The sequence below is a fragment of the Taudactylus pleione genome, unplaced genomic scaffold, assembly GCF_031769625.1.
Source record: "Taudactylus pleione unplaced genomic scaffold, aTauple2 ptg000015l, whole genome shotgun sequence".
Classification (NCBI taxonomy): domain Eukaryota; kingdom Metazoa; phylum Chordata; class Amphibia; order Anura; family Myobatrachidae; genus Taudactylus; species Taudactylus pleione.
Genome location: NW_028284417.1, coordinates 842,187 through 866,100, shown reverse-complemented (window position 1 = coordinate 866,100; position 23,914 = coordinate 842,187). Strand labels below are relative to the sequence as shown.

The 23,914-nt window shown below is 40.5% G+C and overlaps 1 protein-coding gene across 6 annotated transcripts in view; it reads right to left on the bottom strand.

Annotated features, from left to right (window-relative positions):
• Positions 1-23,914, bottom strand: part of COL19A1 (collagen type XIX alpha 1 chain) — a 762,134-nt gene that overhangs the window by 168,632 nt on the left and 569,588 nt on the right. For all 6 annotated transcript variants that reach the window (XR_015878306.1, XM_088471134.1, XM_088471139.1 and 3 more), the window contains 11 exons: positions 23,245-23,298; positions 21,483-21,572; positions 21,110-21,154; positions 20,376-20,453; positions 19,083-19,118; positions 17,897-17,941; positions 15,994-16,047; positions 14,191-14,232; positions 12,365-12,460; positions 7,845-7,898; positions 6,970-7,023 (listed from right to left, as the gene is read on the bottom strand). Coding sequence is in view for 5 of the 6 variants with exons in the window: in XM_088471134.1 (XP_088327260.1) it covers positions 6,970-7,023; positions 7,845-7,898; positions 12,365-12,460; positions 14,191-14,232; positions 15,994-16,047; positions 17,897-17,941; positions 19,083-19,118; positions 20,376-20,453; positions 21,110-21,154; positions 21,483-21,572; positions 23,245-23,298 (648 nt within the window). In the remaining variant the exon portion in view is untranslated. The remainder of the gene's footprint in view (positions 1-6,969; positions 7,024-7,844; positions 7,899-12,364; positions 12,461-14,190; positions 14,233-15,993; positions 16,048-17,896; positions 17,942-19,082; positions 19,119-20,375; positions 20,454-21,109; positions 21,155-21,482; positions 21,573-23,244; positions 23,299-23,914) is intronic.

The window sequence follows — 23,914 nt, the reverse complement described above, 5'->3', positions numbered from 1 at the left end:
TGACAGTACTTTCCGCTTGTTTAAGTTTTGCCAGGTCCCTGTTTGCCTACTTTCAAATTGAATACGGGGATATGCAGGCACACGTGCGATACTTTTCCACCTACAAAACACGCGATGTAGGCAAAAAGTCTAGGAGGCGGAAAAGTATCGCGGGTCCGCTCAAATTGAATACGGCTCTAAATGTTTATTCACTAAAAATAATTCAAATTAAACAGCCTATTCTGAATTTTTTCTCCTACTTATTTTGTTACAACAGGGGCCATTTTATAAGATGAATATACCACTCTTGGTGTGTGGTTGCACTGATATACTGTACATATGATTTGGCATACGTATATCATCATCTAATAAATATGTATATGTAGCCATCTGTGTATACACACATGAATTTATGAAAGGAGTACGTGGATGCATTTATTTATTTAAATGATGTGGTCACATCCCTCAGGCACCGCAGATGTTTGAGTGCCATATATTAAAGCCATTTGTCTGTCTGTCTATCTATCTATCTATCTATCTATCTATCTATCTATCTATACACATACTCCTATTTATGAAATATTCTATGTAAAGCATTTTTATAGTCTATAGCATAAGTTATCAACCGCTGTGCCATGGCCGGCGGTCAGAGCCGCCGGGCACATTTTACAGTACTGCAGCCCGGGTTGCCGCTGAGCTCCTCTGGGAGGCTCAGGCGCGTCCGGGCCGTCACCTTCCTAGACGTGGCGGCGTGACATCACAGGTCACACACGTCGCGTTGCCTGTCTGCCAGTCCGCCCACCAGGCCAGTGATCGAACCAGCCCTTCCCGTCCGCCCTGCACCAGTGACCTAGCCGTCCTTCCAGCCAGCGGCTAGCAAGCCAGCCAACCATCCCTGTGGGGTAAGCCAATCTGCTTTCTTTTTTTAGTTGGGGAGAAATGTGTTTTTTTTTCCTCTGTGGGGGTCTATGTGATTTTTCTTTTTGGGGAGCAATGTGTTTTTTCTCTATGTGGGGGCCAATGTGATTTTTGTTTGTGGGGAGAAATTTGTTTTTTTTCTCTGTGGGGGCCAATGTGATTTTTCTTTGTGGGGAACAATGTGTTTTTTTTTCTCTGTGGGGGCCAGCAAATGTTATTGTTTTATTCCTGTGGGGGCCAATGTAGTGAGTTTTGTCCTGCAGGGGCCATTGTAGTGTTTTTGTTCCTGCAGGGACCAATGTAGTATGTTTTGTTCCTGCGGGGGACTAATATAGTGTGTTTTGTTCCTGCAGGGCCCAATGTAGCCCCCTCCCCCCAAAAAAAGTAAAGGCACTGGCAAACACTTCAACTCCCCAGCCCCCTCCCCCCCAAACAGTAAAGGCAGTGGCAAACACCTCACCTCCCCTAGACCCCCCAAGCAGTAGAGGCACTGGCAAACACCTCAACTCCCCTAGCCTCTCCGAAACAGTAAAGGCACCTCCCCTAGACCCCCCCCCAAACAGAAGAGGCACTGGCAAACACCTCACCTCCCCTAGCCCCCCCAAACAGTAAAGGCACTGGCAGGTACCTCACCACCCCTAGCCTGCATACAGTAATGGCACTGGCAGGTAGCTTAACTCCCCTTGCCTCCCTCAACCCCCATTGCTGCAAACAGTATAGGCACTGCCAGGCACCTCACCTCCTCCCTAGGCAAATACCGATACCCCCCCCCCACCTCCACATTTTTGAAGGTGGTGAGCTTTATTGCCCAAGATAGTAAAGGCAGGACTGGCAGGCAGTAACCTCACCTTTTATTCAGCAGCTCGCGGTGCACTTACTGTCTTCTTGGCTGCTCACTGCCCCTGTCTCACGAGCACACAGTGCATAAGAGGAGGAGACACTAGAGTAGACAGAGTGGTGCGCTATCCACTTCATGCACGGGGGTGGGGCTAAGCTTGGTCCTGTCCAGCCTGCTGGAGCCTGGCAGCAAGAAAATGCCCTCTGCCCTGCTCAATTATATATCCCTGTCGGCGGCCGTGGCTAGGCACCCTGGGACCTGCCGGGCCTTAAGCGTGCATCTACGTTGCCTAGCGGTAAATCTGCCTCTGCCACTGATGCTGAAGACTGTATTTCCTCCTGAAGCAGATAATGGCACAGAACGCATGGGACCCATATCACATGGCAAACTAATATAAGTGGCCTGACCCTTTGAGAAGCGACAACAAACCTAAATAATAACTGAATCTATCTATCTATCTATCTATCTATCTATCTATCTATCCACATACTTCTATTTATGAAATATTCTATGTAAAGCACTTTTATAGTCTATAGCATCAGTTATCAACCGCTGTGCCACGGCTGGCGGTCAGAGCCGCCGGGCACATTTTACAGTACTGCAGCCCGGGTTGCCACTGACCTCCTCTGGGAGGCTCAGGCGCGTCCGGGCCGTCACCTTCCTAGACGTGGCGGCGTGACATCACAGGTCACACACGTCGCGTTGCCTGTCTGCCAGCCCGCCCACCATACCAGTGATCGAACCAGCCCTTCCCGTCCGCCCTGCACCAGTGACCTAGCCGTCCTTCCGGCCAGCGGCTAGCAAGCCAGCCAGCCATCCCTGTGGGGTAAGCCAATATGCTTTTTTTTTTTAGTTGGGGAGCAATGTGTTTTTTTTTTCCTCTGTGGGGGCCTATGTGATTTTTCTTTTTGGGGAGCAATGTGTTGTTTCTCTATGTGGGGGTCAATGTGATTTTTGTTTGTGGGGAGAAATTATTTTTTTCTCTCTGTGGGGGCAAATGTGATTTTTCTTTGTGTGGAACAATGTTTTTTTTTCTCTGTGGGGCCAATGTGATTTTTCTTTGTGGGGAACAATGTGTTTTTTTTTCTCTGTGGGGGCCAGCAAATGTGATTGTTTTATTAGTGTGGGGGCCAATGTAGTGAGTTTTGTCCTGCAGGGGCCATTGTAGTGTTTTTGTTCCTGCAGGGACCAATGTAGCCCCCTCCCCCCCAAACAGTAGAGGCACTGGCAAACACCTCAACTCCCCTAGCCCCTCCGCAAACAGTAAAGGCACCTCCCCTAGACCTCCCCCAAACAGCAGAGGCACTGGCAAACACCTCACCTTCCCTAGCCCCCCAAACAGAAAAGGCACTGGTAGGTAGCTTAACTCCCCTAGCCTCCCTCAACCCCCATTGCTGCAAAAAGTATAGGCACTGCCAGGCACCTCACCTCCCCCCTAGGCAAATACCAAAATCCCCCCCCCCCACCTCTGCGTTTGTGAAGGTGGTGGGCTTTATTGCCCAAGATAGTAAAGGCAGGACTGGCAGGCAGTAACCTCACCTTTTATTCAGCAGCTCGGGGCGCACTTACTGTCTTCTTGGCTGCTCACTGCCCCTGTCTCACGTGCACACAGTGCATAAGAGGAGGAGACACTAGAGTAGACATAGTTGTGCGCTATCCAATCGATGCACGGGGGTGGGGCTAAGCTTGGTCCTGTCCAGCCTGCTGGAGCCTGGCAGCAAGAAAATGCCCTCTGCCCTGCTCAATTATACATCCCTGTCGGCGGCCGTGGATAGGCACCCTGGGACCTGCCGGGCCTTAAGCGTGCACCTGCATTGCCTAGCAGTAAATCTGCTTCTGCCACTGATGCTGAAGACTGTATTTCCTCCTGAAGCAGATAATGGCACAGAACGCATGGGACCCATATCACATGGCAAACTAATATAAGTGGCCTGACCCTTTGAGAAGCGACAACAAACCTAAATACTAACTGAACTGGCAGCAGGCAGAAAGGCACCTGAGTGCAAATTGATGGTTAAAGACAGGTGTAACACAGATGGCAAAGTTAACAATAGCAAGCCTTTACCTGGGGACAGATATCACAAGCTACTAAAGGAAATTGGTCAAACGGATTAAGCAGAGCCGTAACTAGACTTTTCGGTGCCCTGTGCCAGAAAGAGCATTGGCGCCCCCCTCATTTTTCAAAGGGACATAATGCACCCAAAAAAGGGCCATGGCTTCATGGGAAGGGCCAGGGAAGAGATAGGAGAGGCCAGGAGATGCTGGGGATGAAATAAGAGGAAGCTACAAGCAAGAATGATAATAAACAGAAATTTGACAGGCCCAAACAGCGCCCCCTGACCTGTGGTGCCATGTGCGATGGCATCGGCCATACTACCCTAGCTACGGCCCTGGGATTAAGCCTCAACTGTTGAAAGGGATTTTTGGCAACAGATACAGTATAGTAATTGCTAAGTACAGTAAGTGGGAAAGCGGCTGGCATTGTGTATATTAAGCTGTCACTGTTCAGTTTGCTGGCATTGTGTGAGAATACTCTCTTATACTATCTTCCTGTTATCCCTCCATGTTATGTTCTGAAGATTACATGTACTGGTCATAGTAACATTTATACCACAATCTTCCTTGACCAAAGAAGCATATTGTGCAATAGTAAAGTCAAAATACATTCCAGTTATGAACTGAAATAATTGATAATTGAATAAAACTATTCAAGTTTTACACCACTTCCTAAACTAAATTAGGTAAATCAATTATTTGTTTTGTTAATCACAGATCAAAACAAACACATATAATCCCCATGACTACTGTAAGAAGAGGTGCTTTCCCCAACTTCCAAATTCCATGGATTAATAAATATGAAATCATAAATTTATAGCAATAATATACATGAGTATATAATCCAATCCTCAATAACAAAAATGATTTACTCACAGAACACAGCCTTTTGATAATTAATTTTTAATTTACTGTAAATTTTAGTTCTCAAATGATGTCTAAAAAGACTCTATTACCAGTTTATAGAATATTGAGCATTATCCAGCAAATATATCTGGCCAAAAGGTTTAAAATAAAACATATTTGGAAATTAAAGGATAATTATACCCAAAAGAGAAAATTCTGTTTTGGTTTAAATAAAATCCAGCACCAAAATGTTACTTTCTCTGTGTGTGTCCGGTGTTCATATGAACTAAATGGTGCGCTGATGTGTTCAGCTCACTCCTCCATGTTACCGCTGACAGATTATTGTCTGTCTGCAACTTGGAAAAGACCCGGTCTTTTGTCAGACAAATAGTATGTTGTCTTTAAGAAGTGCATGAGCAGTATGCAAGAATGAGCTGGGCAAAGGGTAACACATATCTCTACAGGTCCAAGGGGTACGGGCAGCTTGTTTTTTTAATTTGGCAAGTCCCGGGGAGTCTGCTGGAGAAGAGGACCGAAGCTACGCCAGGATGTAGGTGGTATTGGATTTTTTTTTCAGGAATACCGTGGGAATTCTACTGGAGAAGTGGACGGAACATCTGGCAGAACGTAAGTATGTGTTAGGTCGTCAGTACTGTGTTTTTTTTACTATTTTCTTTACAGTAGGGGTACGGGTGCCATCCGCCTGCTGGCAATTGTAGTTCCACAAGTGCCATAGGGCAGGCATGCTGGCACCTGTAGTTCCATTGTAAAAAACAATTGTACATATTTGTTTTTCACAGTATTACACCTGCATCCACCGGCCAGGAGTGCATGGAAGAGCCCCGGTGTTTCATCCTAAGCTTGGGGTACTCGGGAGAGGGAGGGACCCTTTATTGGGGGGTCCCCAATAAAGGGTCCCTCCCTTTATTGGGGATACCCTGGCTTGGGTATTAATGCTTTGGCCGGGAAGACCCGGTGAAAGGGTCCCCTGGCTGTGGCATTACACCCCGGCTGGGTTTGAGTTCGGTGCTGATTTTAAAAATAGAGGGAACCCAACGCCATTTTTTCCCCTATATATCTAAAACCAGGACTGGCTCAGGGAGCCCAGTGCCTGTTCATAAAATTTAGGGGAATCCTACACATTTTCCCACGTATTTTTAGAACTAGGAATGGCTCAGAAACCTGGGGCTGGTTATGCTTTGGGAGGGGGACCTTATGTCATTTCTTTAAAAAAAATGAACCCTTTATTTATTTTTTACACATACAAGCAGCCTGCACGTATCTCACTGCAAATCACGATTCTTGATAAATTGAAAAGTTTTGAGCAGGCAAAAGTTTCCTGAGTTTCAGTGGTGCTGTGAGTGTGTAAACTCAGACCATACAAGATTCTTAGTAAACTTACCCCTAAGTGATCTCTTGGGACCTGTATTAGTAGTTTAAATTTGTTGTTTCATTATCTATTAAAGCATTCTGGGGCCCATTTATTAATCTGGGCATGAAATTACTGCCCATGATAGCATTGCAAGATGTGATTATACTGGTGGAATGTATCAACTGGCACACGCGGGGACAGCGGATCCGAAAGTAGCCCGTCCCTGCGATGTGCTCAATCTCTGGAATGCATCACATTCAGGAAGCTTGTAAATTTGGCAGCATCGCAACCCCCATAGAAACCTGTGGGGATGCGGCTGCGAGCGGGAATTGAGGGATCACAGTAGGTATCGGAGATACATATTTGCGGTTAACCCCCAAAATCGGGTGTTTTCAGGGATTAAACTGCATATATACAATGATAAATGGGCCCCTACAACCTCTAATCTAATAATAACTCCATGCATCAAACACATTTACATTTTTTCAAAACACGGGAATGCAAATGGACTTGGAGAGCCACTTAAGTTTCAGTGTAAAATCAAAGACAGACAATATTTACATTTGTTATTTTGAAACTTTGACAAAACCTATAAAAATAAACAACAGGCTGCTGTGTATTTGGCCTGACTATGACGTGATTGTCTCTTGTGTGAAATGGTGATCACTGAGTCAGTGGATTACTGTGTAACGACAGCCAATGTATCAACAGCTACTTTAATTTCTACGCAATTATATAAAATAGTTTAATGTACATATACATAACATGAAGTTCGCTCGGTCCATAAAAGTCCATGATTGGAAAAAAGCAATTACATTCTCTACAGTGGTTGCAGCTCACTTTCTTTATTTCTTTCTTGCACCATTGAGCCCAATGAGACTATTTCCTATTTACAGTACAAACAAAGTCTTACTGTGCTCTGCAGTAAGAATATTTAGATAAAAGAATGTAGCATAGGTACCTGGTCACCCTTCTCTCCAGACAGGCCAGGGAAGCCGCGTTCACCTTTAATACCCTACAAAGAAAATCCAACAGCCAGGCAATCATTGTATTTCATTTCAAGCTCTGCTAACTACATTGCTTCAAATGAACTGTACAATTCATTTTTAGTAGCATGCAGAGTTACCAGCGAATCTGTCATACACTATTCATACACATAAAGCCTCTGGACCAAAAATGATCTTGTTTTTTTTCTATTTCCAAATCATATTTTTATGTGCTGTGCTGTGTCAATTGGTATTAGTCAAAAAGTGAGGTTTTTGGTCAATGATTGGATCTTTGAAGAAGATATATATGACTTAATATGACTTCATATGAAATACAGTGTTCCTTGAAAACAAGACACATGAATTTATATGTACAAGACAAAACTAATGAATATATAAGACATGAAAACCAGAGGCTTGTGGGTGCAGATATTCTTGTACTTAATATGAGGCAGTCACTAATTTATCATTGTCCAGTTATCTGAATGAAATGCTATGGTCTGCAATCTGGTCCAAACTCTAGGTATAGCTGCACGGTATATACTGGGATATATATTTTCATCATGACATGTTGATCAGCAATCTGTTCTCCACTTTCATTCCAACATTTTGCTCTTTATCTATATAGAATGAATGTATTCCTACAGTGCAGCTGTCACTGTCACTACGTGGTCTTGAGAGCCGTTTATTTTCGGAACGTTGATTGCTTTATACAGTATGAACTGATCACTGAGATATGTGTTATATGGTGTGAGTATGTTTCAGGTGCTGTTAGATATTAATGGATTTATGGTCGCAAAGAATAAATAAAAACACTGTTTCCTGGTTAGTACTCACTTTGGCAACTTACCTTTGGCCCTTCTTTACCAGGTATACCAGGAGGTCCTCTTGGGCCGGGGTCACCCTAATTGACAATTTTAAAGAAATTGAATACATGTATTAATTTACTCATAAGTGCATACAACAGAAAATATTCATTATCCTATTCAGATCTTCTCCTATGCTAATTAGTTGATGTACTGTATAATTCTATATGTAACTAGCATGACAATGGTGCATATGTGGCAGTATAATAAGAGTACATATGAGGTACCTGCATATTACACACATTAACTGACATATTTCTTAAAAATAACACACTTTTTAAAAAGAAAAAGATATTGTTAAAGGCCAGCATGACCTATGAAGTTGGCCTCTCCGAACAGTCCTCTTACAGCTCATCTTGTAGTTTCAAGGATCATATCGTCCTCTAGTCCACACATAGCAGATGGGTTTGTTGGCTCTTTGGGGTAGATTCTATTAGCTGCGAGTCCCCCCCTGGCGCTAGTATGTGCAGCTATATGATGCACTTACAGTACCTCCGGACTCGTTGATTTTTGTTCATAGCACCATAGAGATGTGTATAAAAATCCAGGAGTCCAGGGTTAGATCGAAACACTAAGTTACTGCATTTCTATGATTTTGTAATGACAACTTGCTTCCCTTGCGCCTAATAGGATGTGTATTATGTGTATTAGTGTATATGTGCTTTGAACTTATTAGGAGGTATCATTAGACAGAATAAGAGTAGAAGTATTTTTGATCAACCATGTCCTAAGAACAGGTAAATGGGTCAGTTTTGAGGTAAAATAATAAACACTGTGCTACAAATTTGAGAGATTTCTAAAAGTTGAAGGAGTCCTGGTCCATAGAAAAGAAAATAGCCAACTATCCTGAAGAGGATTTATAATGTAGATAAGGTGTAATATATTGTAAACCCAAATGTATAGTATACTTTCCTGCTGGTAAGAACAATGAGAGATAGTGAGATTGAGGAATGCTGTAAAGATTGCTCTAACCCTGGTGTCACATCTGAGGTTTGGATTTGGTCGGAACAGGCGTGGGAGGCTGAAGAGGAGACTTCGGGGGCATGGATAAAAGTGGGTGATTGAGCCATGTATGATATGAGGAGTAATATGAACTGTAGAGGATGAGGGTCCCGAAGGCAAATACAGTAAATTAAATGTCTTTATTGAGCAGCAAGTTGGAATGGGAACTGGATATATAATACTGAAGAGATGGGCAGAATTGGGACCGATGATGCTGGATTAAGAGCTGGATCGTTTGAGACAGATATTGATGAATTGAAGAACTTCATTGGTTTGAGATTGGTGTTGATGAATTGAAGAACTTGATCGGTTTGAGACCGATGATGATGAATTGCAGTACTGGGTCGGTTTGGAACCGATAATGGAAGTATCAAACGGAACCGATGGTGGAAGGTATCGGCTGGAACCAATAGAGGTTAATGTTAACAAGTTTCTGTGGTAAAACCAGACTAGAATGTGAATAGAATAGGAGACTCGATAACCAGACTTCGACATGGAATATAACGAACTGGGACCATTCAGATACATAGTAACTGGGAGCTCAGCACAGAGCTGTAACTTCAGCATAAGTGATGTTGTACTGGCAACAGAGGCCAGTCAGGAAATGGAATTTATAGGGGAGGATCGTCAGAGATTGGATGCTGCAATCAGTTGGTCTGGGAGCAGCCCTCTGAGTGGAGGTAGAGCATCAGATGACAGAGTCCAACATGGCTGCGCCCAAACTGTGATTTAGGAGGGAACTAAATGTGTGCCATCATGCTGTGAAAACACGCTGTGAGCAAGGGTCTGCGGAGAGCCATCTGCATTCTCAGTGACAGGACACTGAACGGACAGGGTAGGAGCAGCACAGACAGACCTCAGCAGCAACCGGGAGTGATGCACAGCAAGTGGTTTTTAAGGACCGGAGCATGACACTTGGATCTCATTACAAAGTTCAATAAAGCGTTAAACACAAAACTTGCAGGGATTCTAACTTTAGCAATAATCTGTTGATCAAATCTATTGTGCCCTCAAGACTAGAGCTACCGTCTCCTACCCAAGATGCTTGAACAGGACTCTCACTTGTCTCACTAATTTCAAAACTCTGTCTACTGTACACATACCATATAATATCACAGCAACTACGAGTATGACATTATTGTGTACAGAAAGGATTTTCATAGGAAGAGATAAAATGCCTCAGTTACTCAGTCACTCTTAAGTTTAGCCTAAAGAAGTGAGTGCAGATTGACAACTAACATTAAGCTTGTGTCTGCAAAAGACAATTTTTATAACTGTCACAGTATCTAATACTATATTAAGTTTTCCAAAAAAATATTGTTAAATGGAAGAACCCTGTACTAATGGATATAATAAGTCAATACTATCAAGTAGCTTATATTAGAAATTATTTCAATGTGCAGTAAGTAATCACTCAATCTTCCACTAAAGGTCCTAAACTTTTTATTCATTTTATATTGTTCAAGCAATTTTCATATTTGTATGGAAATTAAAACTAAAATATGATGATGCAATGCTTAAAGAAAGCAGGATAAAGAATAAAGTTTTGCCATGGTAAGCCTCTCTATGAATAGAAGAAGACAGTGAAAAGCTAAATAAGTTTACAGCTAAACAGGGTTTTTCACTACTATAAGACCCCAGAGAATTGTGGGAGAGAGTAGAGAGTCTGGCAGTCGGCATATTACTGGAAGAGTGAGAGGTGTCTGAGGGGATCACACGGGGCTGAGCGGCGGAAACTCAAAAAATTCTGAACAAGAGCTGCCCGCACAGATCTCTTGTGCCTGCAGTGATCATCCTCAGATGGACAGCCTAATATCGCTCCCCGCTGGCAGCTCCATGCAGCACCCCTGCTTTCAGCCACTTCAGTTCTTCCTGGGATGTCTCCACAGGTGTTGTTCTACAGCATCTGACAGCGGAGCCTGCAGCTCTCCGGCACCTCTCGTACATAGCCGCTGTGGGGTCACTTCATTTATATATAAAAGAGAGAACGACAGGGGGAGGAACAGAGTGGTGGCAGGTGCAGCAGATAGGCAGCAGCCTCAACTAACCCGGCATATTCTGGGTTACTTCATTAACATTTTCTTTCCGGGTACTTCTCTCTCAGACAGTGGAGGGTCACAGTCCACAGGGAGCAGGGGCAGACTTTTTGGTCTGCCACTCTCTCCCTAGGACACCTCTGATTGACCACAGTCAGAGAAGAGGGCAGGGAGAACGAAGCGAAGCAGTGATTCATTCCCTTGCAATATGCCTATCCCACTGTAGAGAGCAGAATGAAATGCATTGGTATTTGCCACAATCATTAAATGGCAATGTGCTGCCTTGCTACAGCTGTGTTGTGGTGACTAGTACCACAGTACAGTGATCTGACATTGGTCCCTAGATTAAACATAATCTATTTCTTTCCCTGGCTCTGGCCTTGGAACAACTATAAAAATCAGCCTGAGAAGCAGCTACAGTGTTTAGGTGAGAGAAAGAAATACCAGGGAAGCTCTTTTACCTAATATCATAGGTCACAGGCAGAGCTGTAATAGTGGGAGCTGCAAGGCGCTGGAATGCTATATACAGCAATGGCCTCTCTCTGTCTCTCACCAGTCACTCTACTACGGATAGTGTCATGATGCAGATAAATAGGATCAGCTCATGGAAGAGAGAAAGTTCCTGATGAAGTCCCTGTAGCCTGACACACTGGTCACTAAGCTGACAGATGATGGTTGCCTCCAGAGGAGCCCTGTCACTCTAGGTGCAGCAATCACTTAGATACTTCTGATTGGCTATTGTACACAGAAGGGGCAGGGAGGACTGGGCAGAGGCAGAAAAATATTACTCTTCAGTGCTCTTCTCTCTCAACAAGGCAACATTATGCAATTTACAGATGGCAACACTTTATTAAGAAGTGAAACGGGAAGCCTTATCTGCCCCCAAAACACCTGTATTTGCTGGATTTAGGGTTCTTCTAACTATGATAAGTAGAAACAAAGATGTGAAAAAGGAAGTCAACTCAAACAATATGGGCCAAATGTAACAGGGTGAGAGTTTAGGAAATGTGAGTTTAAGAGTAAACTCACACTTTTTAAACTTGCCCAATGTAATAGAGTCTGAGAACATCCAAACTCGCATGTTTTTAGACTAAAAAAACTCACTATTTAAACTCTCATCCAGATGCTTTCCCATTTTGAAGATAAAACTAGACCAATGTAATAGTGTGTTAGATTACTGCTAAACTCTCACATTTTCTAAACTCTCATCCTATTACATTTGGCCCTTTAAGTCCAAATGTTGTGCAATGTGTTACTATAGATGTGGAAAATTTATTTTCAATTGGTAGTGCAATCCAGAGCTTGTCACACAGATTGCTGATAGTGCCACCTACAGTACATACTCATACTTATGCATATTGTACACACACCATGTGCTGGCATGGCATGCTTCAATGCAAAGGAAAACTGCTAAACTGTATAATATGGGATTAGAGTTGAGATTTGCAACATGTGTAGAGGGTTACCTTATGCCCATCATGACCAGGAATACCTGCTTCTCCTTTCTCTCCTTTAATGCCTGCAGTGCCAGGGCCACCAACATGACATTGACCACACACATTCTAAAGAGAAAACACACATGATTTCTGCACTTTCAAATGCGGTAATATGTGCTTAAGTAAAAAGTTTAGTAAATCTAAATTGTATTTATAAACTTTATTTCACATGCAGTATAACAGAAGCCTCATGCTACTACCTTTTGCTGACCCTGCTAAAGGTGAGCACATGTATTAAATTTATCAGCCAACATGGTCAGATTAGACCAAATAGTGTTTATTTACTACCCAAGGATGATTTGATTCTACACTCACATGTTTCAACATTGGGGTGTCATGGGCCCATTGGTGTATTAAAAATGGGTGCAGGGTGAGTATTGCTACCCACCCTGCGACCAACATTTTCCACTGTTGCTGATTAAAGCAAACTGGAATTAGACTTTAACTGAAACTGATCATATGACAGTATAGTCAGGACTGCCCGAGAAACTACTAGTCCTGCACTGCGTTTTGCTTTGCACTCCAACTACATCCCATAGTGCAACTCTCCTACTCCAGGATTTCTGCAACTGCTTACTAAATATACAGCAGGACAGCACAATAAACTATGGAGGCACTGAGCTATCAATGATTGACAGATCAGAATCTGTGTATGAATATAGATTTTGCGGTCCTGGAGAGGAGGAAACCAAAAGCCAGGGTGTGGAGGCAAATGCTGGAGGAGCTCAGTAGTGGGATTTGCACATAGGTTTCCTAAAATGTCCCTGACATTTAGAAGGCCATTTCAATTAGAAGCAATTTTGCAAAAGCAAGTTTATTTCATGAAATTGACACACATCACATGAATGCCCACACTCGAGAAATGTGAGATTTAATAATAAATGCCAATATGCAGTACTTGCTGTGATTTTGCACTACTTTGCAACAAAAATTGACCTAAAGAAGTACATGAAAAAGTGTGGAAACCATCCTGGACCCCAAGCATGTGGTAACTGAGATAGCAGGAAAATATAGAAGGCTGTAAGCGGCCTTAAAGAGGTTGTTAAAAGGAGTCAAATTACAGATTTTTGCACTTTTTAATAATGTTTGATAAAATGATAGCTAGTACATGAGGTTGTGAGTTCAAGTCCCCTGTGTGGCGTGATGAGCACTGTATGATTTGAGTCCTAGGAAATTTAAATAAAAGTTATTATTAAGAAGGTGCACATTTCTACATCCCATTGGGGATGCAGGGGTTGCTGAGAAACTCACATGATGGCATAAAGGAATTGTGCTGATCATGGAGGGACTTTGCTAGGGCTAGGGGGACAGCTTTCAGAGACTTGGCCAGCCTGGTCCTGGTCATGGTTAAAACCATGGAGAAGTGCAATGGTGATTATAATGGACCCCACAATATCTCTTTTGAGAAGCAGATGGTATGAAATGCTACAAGGGGTGGCTACCATAGGTGCAGTGGATGCAGCTGCTTTGAGGCCAACATATGAGGATGGGCCTGTCTTTCTTGTCTGTCCCATGTTTCTATGTGAGGTTTTTTGCCATTGAACGGTACATGGGGCCCTTACATATGTTGCTATGGAGCCCACAAATGAGTAGTTATGCCCCTGAAAAGCTGGGCTCAGCAGACTGAGTATACAGGCTTGGATAACAGAACAACATATACAAATTTGGCAAAATGTATAACTCTTACAGTGCAGTATATCTTCAAATCACTGTGCTTCTTCATGCTGAAGTTTTTGTGGATTCTGCTTTATATATGACATAACATCATTTTCATAACGACAGATAATAAATAGTACCTTCAGGACAGCTCCTATATCACCGAGTAGAGGAAGGGCAACCTACAATGACAAAAACGCAGAATTATTAATTCTTCTAAACATATAGATTATTAATGACATTCTCCACCTTCACTTCACTTTGTATTTTTTTGTCCTTCAGATGTGAAAAATTAGACTGTAATATTTATAATTTAGAAAAACCCAAATTATTAATTCCATTCCATTATGAGATCCATTGCAGAATTGCAGAAGTATATTAAAGAAAGAAAAAGATTTATTTTGAAAGGCAAACTGAATGGGGTTCCATTATACATGTATGGGGTACATCCAGCCAAAGTTACCAATTAGAATACATTGTGATATCCCAAGCAAAATGTCATATAAAAGCCATAAAGGGACGCACAATACATTTATCATGTGGTTTGAGTACACTACAATGACCGCAGCAATTGAATCAGCAATCTTTAAATATTGGATCATGGTGCAGTCTCATTCATTCTAATAAAAGCATTTAGTCTTATTTAGAAAATCTTGAACTCACAAGTTAATTCAAAGTGACAGTGGTTGGAGAATTTGAAACTAAAGTGAGATTTCAGGTATGAAAAATATTCAGTTTGACCCCAAATTATCAACTGTAACTGTAAAGGTGCATACACACACAACGATTTTTTTGAATGATATTGTTTAACGATAATCGTTTGAAAAAATCGTTCACTTTCTGAGTCAAACAATGAACGATTAATGTTCATGCGCGTTCACGTTTGTAGTTTGTAGTTCAGTCAGACTTGTCAACTCAACGATTTTCATTAAGTTAATATGCAAAAATCGTTTGTAGTTCATAAAAATCGTTCATTACATTTAAATGAACATAGTAAATGAACAACTTTAGTAAACGATTTTAGTTCATTTTTTCAAGGTAGAAAATCGTTTACTAAAATCGTTCATTAACTCAATCGTTGTGTGTGTATGCAGCTTAAAAGTTTGTGTTAACAAGTGACTTCATGAACAGTATTACTACCATCATTAATAGTAGAAAAAAAAACTTTGGCAGTCTTCTAGAACTTCCAATATGGGTACATGTTTCGGGGATGGCCATTGCTGCAATTTATAGGCTTGAAGAAATAGCTAAAAGGAAAATAAAATAGACGGATCGTAAAAATGTAGGTTTCAGTTTTGAAATCATTGTTTTGGGATCTTTTATAGTATCAGACACCTTGCTGTTGGAGTGATTCTATTGGAGACCTGGAAGGAATGACAGTGGCGTTGAGATGTTCCTGATAATGCAGTGATAAGAGCAAATGATTTCATTTATACCCTTGTTGGTCTTCTGACTGACAATAGGTTTTCTTTTGAGTTTTTCAGAAACTGATCAAGACATAGTTCACATCACAATCCGAAAACTGAGAGAGCATACACTGATGGTGTATGTGTGTGTGCTTCGTCATAGGGGAAAGCCCTTCAAACTCTTACCTAATTATTATCTCATTTATTGAAATGTTTAAAAATACTACCTTGCAAAGTAAAGATGTTGTAACATGACTCTGAATTACACCATTGTGAATTAGCTGCTTGAGAAAAAGGTCTTCAGTTTCCATGGACACTTTCTATGGGCAGTCTCTAATTTACCAGTAAGTTCCATTCAGATATCCACCCCAAAGATCAGAACAACTTGGAATTTTTACATCCCAACCAGGAACCATGGGCATGTGTTTTCTTGCATTTGGATGTACCAGAAAGGAAGGATTCATTATTGCATTTGGGAGAATGTATGGGAATCTGGATTATTTACATTATCTCAGCAATCTACATGCGTTCACATACTGGGTCACCTGGAGGACCTGGTAGTCCGGGTCTTCCATCTCTGCCTGGGGCACCCTGGGAATAAGAACAAACATGAGAAGCAGTCACTAAATCCAGTTGCCATTTTTCAAAGCAAGATGTTTTCTGGCTCATTTACAAACATTGTAGTTAGGGGTAAAAAATACACTGAACCAAAGCATCTAGTTGCTTATATCTCCCTCTGCAAGTAAGATTATAAAATCAGGTGGCTGATCCATTGCTGTTGATCAGTGCAAATTTCCTCTAAATGCAAAAGCAACTAAATAACCCCAATGGTGTTGCAGAAAGGTTATTCCGTTATTTTATCAGGAGAAATCCCCTTTTATTATGCCTAAGCTGTGCAAATATTTATATGTATTACACCTAAGATTTAGAGGTAGCAATTACAAGGCTATCGGTACTGCTTCATATTTATCTAGAATGATTTCTTAAAAGTATAAAACCTTCAAACTGCTTTGCATGATCTCCTACTTAGTATCATGGTGTGGTTCTCACTGTTGTGTTTACTGCAATTACAAGACTGGCTATGTTTTATTTTGTAAGCACATCATCCTACAGAACCTAAAACTGTGCAGTCACTGGCTTTTGAGGTGATGGTAGAACCTATTTGCTTCGATGTATTAGACACCTGGACACCTCAGACCACCTCCCAAAATTAGATGTATCAGAAGAGCTTAAAATTATGGTCAATATTACAATCTTTATTTAAAAGAACAAAAAACAAAAATGTTTCTAATGAACGATTAATTTCCTAGTCTGTGTATATATTTGTTTTACTTTTTTACTTCTTTTGGCAAAAACCCCCAATCATACAGTAGGTTATGATTTTGTCTGTCTCTAACCACAATTTACTTTGCTCACTGTGCAAACAGTCTCGCTTTCTGCAAACAGTGTTATGGTATAGCTCATAATTATTGTTTTTCTGTTTTTGCCATACTGATAAATCCTTCCCAAATAATAACTAATTTTGCACATACTGTAAAATGTAAGATGCTAATTTGTTTTCTATTCATTCTGTTAACTTCTTACCCAAACAAGTGCATATAATTTTATATTTTTAAGAATACATTTACAGAAATATCAAGATTTAACAATATGGCTGAAGCATGGGACCTCATTCAGAGTGGCGCGCAAGTGCTGTGTGCTTTCAAGCGGCCCGATGGTTTGCGAATGCGCATGTGCACGCTTCGTTCTGCCCGTGCACGAACTACTCTGTGCGATTGCAGCCCGCTTGCTCACCCAGCAAAGACAGCCCAGTGAAATTAGTGACAGGAGAGACCGTTTGTGGGTGGTAACAGGGGCAGGACAGGCGTGCCTGATAGTTTCAACGCCGTTTTTTGTTTAATTAACAGGCAGCGTCATAGTACTCGTCACATGCCTGTCTTTTACACTGAAGCCCTCGCAGTGCTTGCGGCAGGGTAAGGCAACCACAAGCGCTGCGATCGCAACCCCCTTGACCAGCCAACCCTTTTAACATAATTACACAATTTTTCAACACTAGTGTGTAGGATTTGGAACCCTAAAAGCTTTTTTTATTTTATTTTAAATGAAGTTGCCTATTCAGCAGAATATATCATTTTTACTTGTTGGACATTGAACTATAGGTCAGCACACCTTCTTCCTTCCTCCTGAACTTGCTGGGTAGTAAGGTAATTATGTCTACAACTATTTTTTACATACTGTAAGTTAAGTAGGCAGCAGACAAAAGAATGGATACATGTGATTCTTATGTGTTTGCACAGTATCTTGACCCTTAAAATAACTGATATGCTTCACTATTTAAGATTTCACAATGTGCTTATACAGTGTATGATGTTATGAATAAGCTTTATAAGATGGAAAAACAAAGTACATACATTTATAGAAATATACTGTAGCTACTCACTTGTGCACCTGGGGGTCCTGGTAGTCCTGTAAGACCTTGAGAACCCTAATGACAATCAATGAATTATGATATTTTACAGTGTTTAAATATGGGAGGTATAACCAATCCTTAAAAATACATATGTAGAAATGGTAACGAGATAAAAAGGAAAACAATATTATAAATTAGCTCTTATGTGCAAATATTATAATCCTATTACAGTATAACACATTTGTAAATAGTGTTGTTTCTTAGGGTTGGGTATGGAATACCGGATCAGGATTTCAAGGGTCAGAATCCCGATGCCGGCATCCCGACAGAGTTAGGATACTGACACTTGTCGGTAAGTATCCTACCCCTACCCATAAACCTAACTCTCCCTCCACGCAGCCTAATCTTAATCCTCCCCCCTAGTGCCTAAACCTACCCTCCCCTCTTTCAGCCTAAACCTAACCCTCCTCCCCAGTGCCTAACCCTAACCCTCCACCTAGTGCATAATCCTACCCCCTAACCCTCCCTTTAATCCCACTACTTAACATCAGGATGCTGGCAGTCAGGATGCCGGCAACAGAATTTTAGCTGGTGTCGTGATTTCACACCTAAATCCCGAGTTGAATCTGGGTTATTGAACACGTTTCAAGATGTGTCACAGCTGCTCAAACCCCTTTCACACTGCACGTTGGGCTCGGGTTATTTCCAGGTCATCTCCTTTAGCACTGCATGTCTGCCATGCAAAACTAATGGAGTCATTAAAAGTGGATGTTACGGGCTCACACATATGAGTCATGAGAAGTGAGAGCTTCCACTCTGCTAATGAGCAGCCTGTAAACATAACATGTGTAGAGTAACCTGTGACCCCTTTCACAGTGCAGTGAATCTGGCTCAGTCACGGGAATAAACCTGGTTGTGACCAGGGTTGAGGACCTGGAACACACAACCTGAGTTAACCCTTTCACACCAAGTCATAACCTGGGTCCCGGGTCAAAGGCTTAGTGTGAAAGGAGTAATAGAGGCGTGAGGGAAAACTTGCAGTGTGTCACTACCATGCATATCTGATAGATATAATTGTAATGATTGTGACATCTCCTTACTGACTATATTAGGGATGTTAGTAGGGTCTATCCCAGTTCTGAACATTATTGTGATGAGTGTGTGCAAGCTACACAATACTGTACATTGTGGTTGCAAACCTTTGATTTATAGTTACCTGGATACCTGGAATTCCTGGTGGACCTACAGGGCCCTGTGAAAAAGAGTGGAGAGAATATGTGTAATTACTTTGAAATACAGAAGCTCCCAAACATCAAAATGGCAATGATTGTAACATTATTTCAACATTTAGCATTCTAATCATTGTTTTACTGGTATTCACTTGGGACAAGGAAGATGGCTCTGGAAGTTCATGCAAATCAAATTTCATAGCAGAACCAGGGTTACAGAGGGGGCACTCTTTACTTATGCCCAGACTTGTTGAAGAGGCCTGGCGGGAACTGGGTCAGTTGCACTAGGGCAGTGATATAAAAGAGAATGCTGCTGCTCAGCTACAACAGCCTCTCTCCCCAGCCCAGCACATGCCGCTGTGTGAGTGTGCTGGCCTGCAGAGGTTCCAGGGAGGCTGCTGGCACTGAGCAGCAGCAGTATCCTCTCTCCCCCTGCATGATGTGCCTGCTACGCTGATATAGAGTGGGCAGGTAAGAGGTGTTAAGAGGTCTCCTCCCCCTTCCTGGATCCGACCCTGGCAGTTCCTCGATTATTAATATATAGGCCTCATTCATCAATTTTTCTGACTAATTGTTCATGTATTCTGTGTATATGAATTCATGTATTCTGTGACCTAGCTTCGCTTGCCGGAGTTTGGTACATAGGGGTCAGATCGAAGTCCCCATTGCTAGTAATGGGGACTGCGATCTGCAGAGCTAGTTATCACTCTGCCAGAGATTTCTGTGTACTGTGCTATTAGTATGTAGCAAGAATTCATGAATTTATGCAGATAATGCAGTTTCTACTACATCATGAAAGTAAAAAGCTTGATAAATAGGCACCTAAATGATAAATCTAATGTCATCTGTGCTTGGTAAGACGTGTCAGGAAGTGGGTAGTGGCACAATATTTTCTTAAAAGAGGAGAGATCACTTAAGAGGTAAGGGAACATATACAAGATAGACTACAGGCATGAAATCTGCATGAGGGTGCCTGTAGCTTATTGTAGATTCAATTGCACAGCACAGAGTTCTTGGTAACTTTTATACCACATTGAAAGATCTAATGTACTCATCTCTTCTTACCGATAACTGATTTCCATTTTTCACATACTATAAAATGAACTTAGTAAAAATAATGTAGGCAGATTTTTTTTCTTGGTGTTTGAGCAGAATCTAATGAAGTAGTCTCAAATATATTATTTTTAATCAAGCCTGAATTGTAATTTCCTCTTCAATTTAGCTTGTTTGTAAAGATGACCATATCTATCAGTAATATATAGACATACATGCACACTTACTTGAGGACCTTCTGCTCCTGTTCCAGATAACCCTGGTTCTCCAGATTGTCCTTGAACACCAGGCAAACCTCTTTCTCCCTGTTAATAATATATTTGTAAGCAAAACATACATGAATTATTATGGCACAATAGGCAACAATAACTGTTCAGCTCATACCAATTACCACGTGCACATAATAGATACTTAAAAGACTGAGGGAGATGTATCAAGCCTCCTAAAGAGTGGAGAAATTGCCATAGTAACCAATCAGCTTTAGAATGTTTGATACAATTGTGGGCACATGGGTAACAGAGCAAATACATGATGGCGGTCATACCAACACATATCAGCATATGGGAGTAATAATGTTACTTTTCCATGCTTTTTTTACATAAATTCTATAAAATATACCTCCAGCTCCGCATTGGATCATATTGTTCTATCTTTATAACATATAACACCGCTGTAATGACATTCTTACTTACTACCACACGTGTTTTGTAACATAATTCTAACAAAATGTATGAAGTCATTTATAAACAATTGTCAATATGATTCTACTTTCATGACTAGTTTTGTTCTGTTTTACAAAGCAGCATAAAGAAGGAAGGCTATAATTATACACGTTAGAAGAATAAACACATATTCTGGCACAAGCCATATGGACAAGTGACAAACCTCCAAAGTCTGTCTAAATCAAAGTTCTATAGAATAATTCAAAAAGGATAATGTAAATAACTGCAGCATAACATACCTTGGGACCACGTGGACCAGGCACACCAGAGATTCCACTCGGTCCCTAATATTGATACAGTTGATGACAATTCGTACTTATAAACTCATGACAAAATGCAGACTTTACAAATTTAACAAAGGTGTACTGTATCTCTGTACATAGAAGTTTTCATTTATACAACAAACACACACACTTGTTTCAACAACACAAAAGACCCTACAACATTTCTTAACTGCATTTGAAACTGCAGTGCCTGTATCAGATGTGAATGTGCATGTATATAATGAGTAATATTAAAAGATATAGAGAAAACAAAACAATTGTGTGTGTACTTATGGTATGGAGAGGTGGCTGTATTGGGATTAAGAAAACAAAAATAAAATATACTTACTGGTTCTCCTGTTAATCCAAAACCAGCTGGTCCTTGATCCCCTTTGGGACCTGGGAGTCCAGGAGGTCCAATGAGGCCACCCGACTCCCCCTATTGGGTGTACAGCAAAATTTTTTATAGTATTGCAAATGCGTGTTAGAAGAAAATAATGTATCTTAATTTTAAATGAACCAATACAAAATCAACCAGGTATAAAACAATCGATGCACTAGCACTAATGTGACCACTACAGCTTATCTAATTTAATTGTTCTAGTCTTCATGGGTAAATGTACCTTGTCTAAAGCTTACATATTTATATTACATTTGTAGTACATTTATATGTCAAGATTTGACAATGTCTTGTGACCTCTAAACACTGAACCGACTATGGGATGTATGCATTAAGCCTTGGAGAGAGATAAAGTGGACAGAGATAAAGTACCAACCAATCAGCTTTTAACTGTCATTTTTCAAACACAGCCTGTAAAGTGACAGTTAGGAGCTGATTTGTTGGTAATTTATCTCTGTACCCTTTATCTCTAAATAGATCCCTATATTTGTAAATGTCGGCCCCACTACCATGCTCTGATTTTAGTATTGTTACAGTAACTCAGTTTAATGAGAAGGCAGGTGGAAATATTGTCATGGAGTCACAACACTGAGATTGTGGGTTCGTTTCCCACCACGGCCCTAACTGTACGGAGTTTGTATATTCTCCCTGTGCTTGCGTGGGTTTCCTCTGGGTACTCCGGTTTCCTCCCATACTCCAAAAATATACTGGTAGGTTAATTGGCACCCAACAAAAATTAACCCTAGTGTGTATGTGTGTGCGCATGTGATATGGAACATAGATTGTAAGCTCCACTGGGGCAGGGACTGATGTGAATGGTCAACTATTCCCTGTAAAGCGCTACGGAATATGTGTACACTATATAAATAACTGGTAATAAATAAATAATAAATATATAAAGTATTTATACAAGTGTTCATTTCTATATCCAAAAAAAGAAGAAAACATATTAGAAGTAACAAAGATGAACAATATTTAGCCTTAACAATACCCATTTTGGTGATAAGAGATGCTCGAGCTGAATATGTTCAAGCTTATGTCACAGTGTTCAAGCTGGTTGCATTCAAACACTTCTCAGTTCAATTTGAATACATTTTGTGTTTTTCTAGTTACAAATTCCAAACATAATAGTGTTCTCATTTCAAGTTAAGAAAGTTATATTACTTTTATGTTAAAATTATTATTTTGACTGTTCTTTAAAAATCAAAAAGACTAATTTTAGCACAAATCCAAATGGCAACGCAAACCTCAAACAAAGATCTCTGAACAGGAACTTCAAACATGATCAGTGAACCTTGAATGCAAGTTCAAACTGTGATCCATAGCCATTTGGACTGCAAACATATTCAGGGTCACTGAACTGGTGAAATTAGGTTGAATTTTTCGAGCATCTCTAGTTATAAGCAGTGGCGACCATAGGACCTTGCACAAATGTTGTAACCCGATATTTTTATATTTATAAACAAGTGAAAAAGAACAACAATTTTAGCAACCGCTACAAAGTCAATAGTCTATTAAGACTGTTCTTAAGACTGTTTAAAGTATTTTATGTCACAGGGAATCATTAAGAAATCAGAGTTAACTTTAGAAAATCATTCACTGAAAATGTAAAAGTAAATTCAATAGCTGCACTGCAAAAATGCAATTTTTAAATATATAAATGGTTATTAAAAAAAAAGTAAGAAAAAAAACAGACACTAAAAAAAGGTACCTTTTCCCCTTTAGTGCCCGGCTTTCCAGGAATACCATGTTCTCCTGGTAATCCCTGTTGTATAAATAAAGACATGAAATAATGGTAAAATAACAAAAAGTAAACAAAATCATTATTTCTTTAAACTTGTTCTACATATTACAGTTTCTTTATTTAAACCTGGTACAAAAAAGTTCAGATATGCACCAAAATACAAGAATAGTACAAGCAGCTTATTTATATGACATCTTTGTACTCAGAATATTTTGTTCATGTTTTATTCTCTCTCTTCCCCAGTGTACCACAAGTGTATACTACAAACAATTTTTTTTTATATTCAGATCCACAGGCACAGAAAGGTAAACTAGAGACAATACTAGTCAGTAGCCAATTGAATACTTGTGTGCTTTTGAGAAGAAAAATGTGGGAGGAAACTGGAGCACATGGTGGAAACCCTGGCAAACAACATGCAAACTCCACATAGACAGTACTGTGTTAATTCGATAAAACTAGAGGCAGCGCTGTCTGTTCAGAATATTCAAAATTTATTCAAATATACAGAATATAAATAAAAATTATTTTCATCTCTTGCTTCACATAGGAATATATATATCAACCACTAATAATACAAAATTACAAGTAAAAATCTTAAAAATGATACGAAACTTCTGTGGAATCACATGAACTTAGT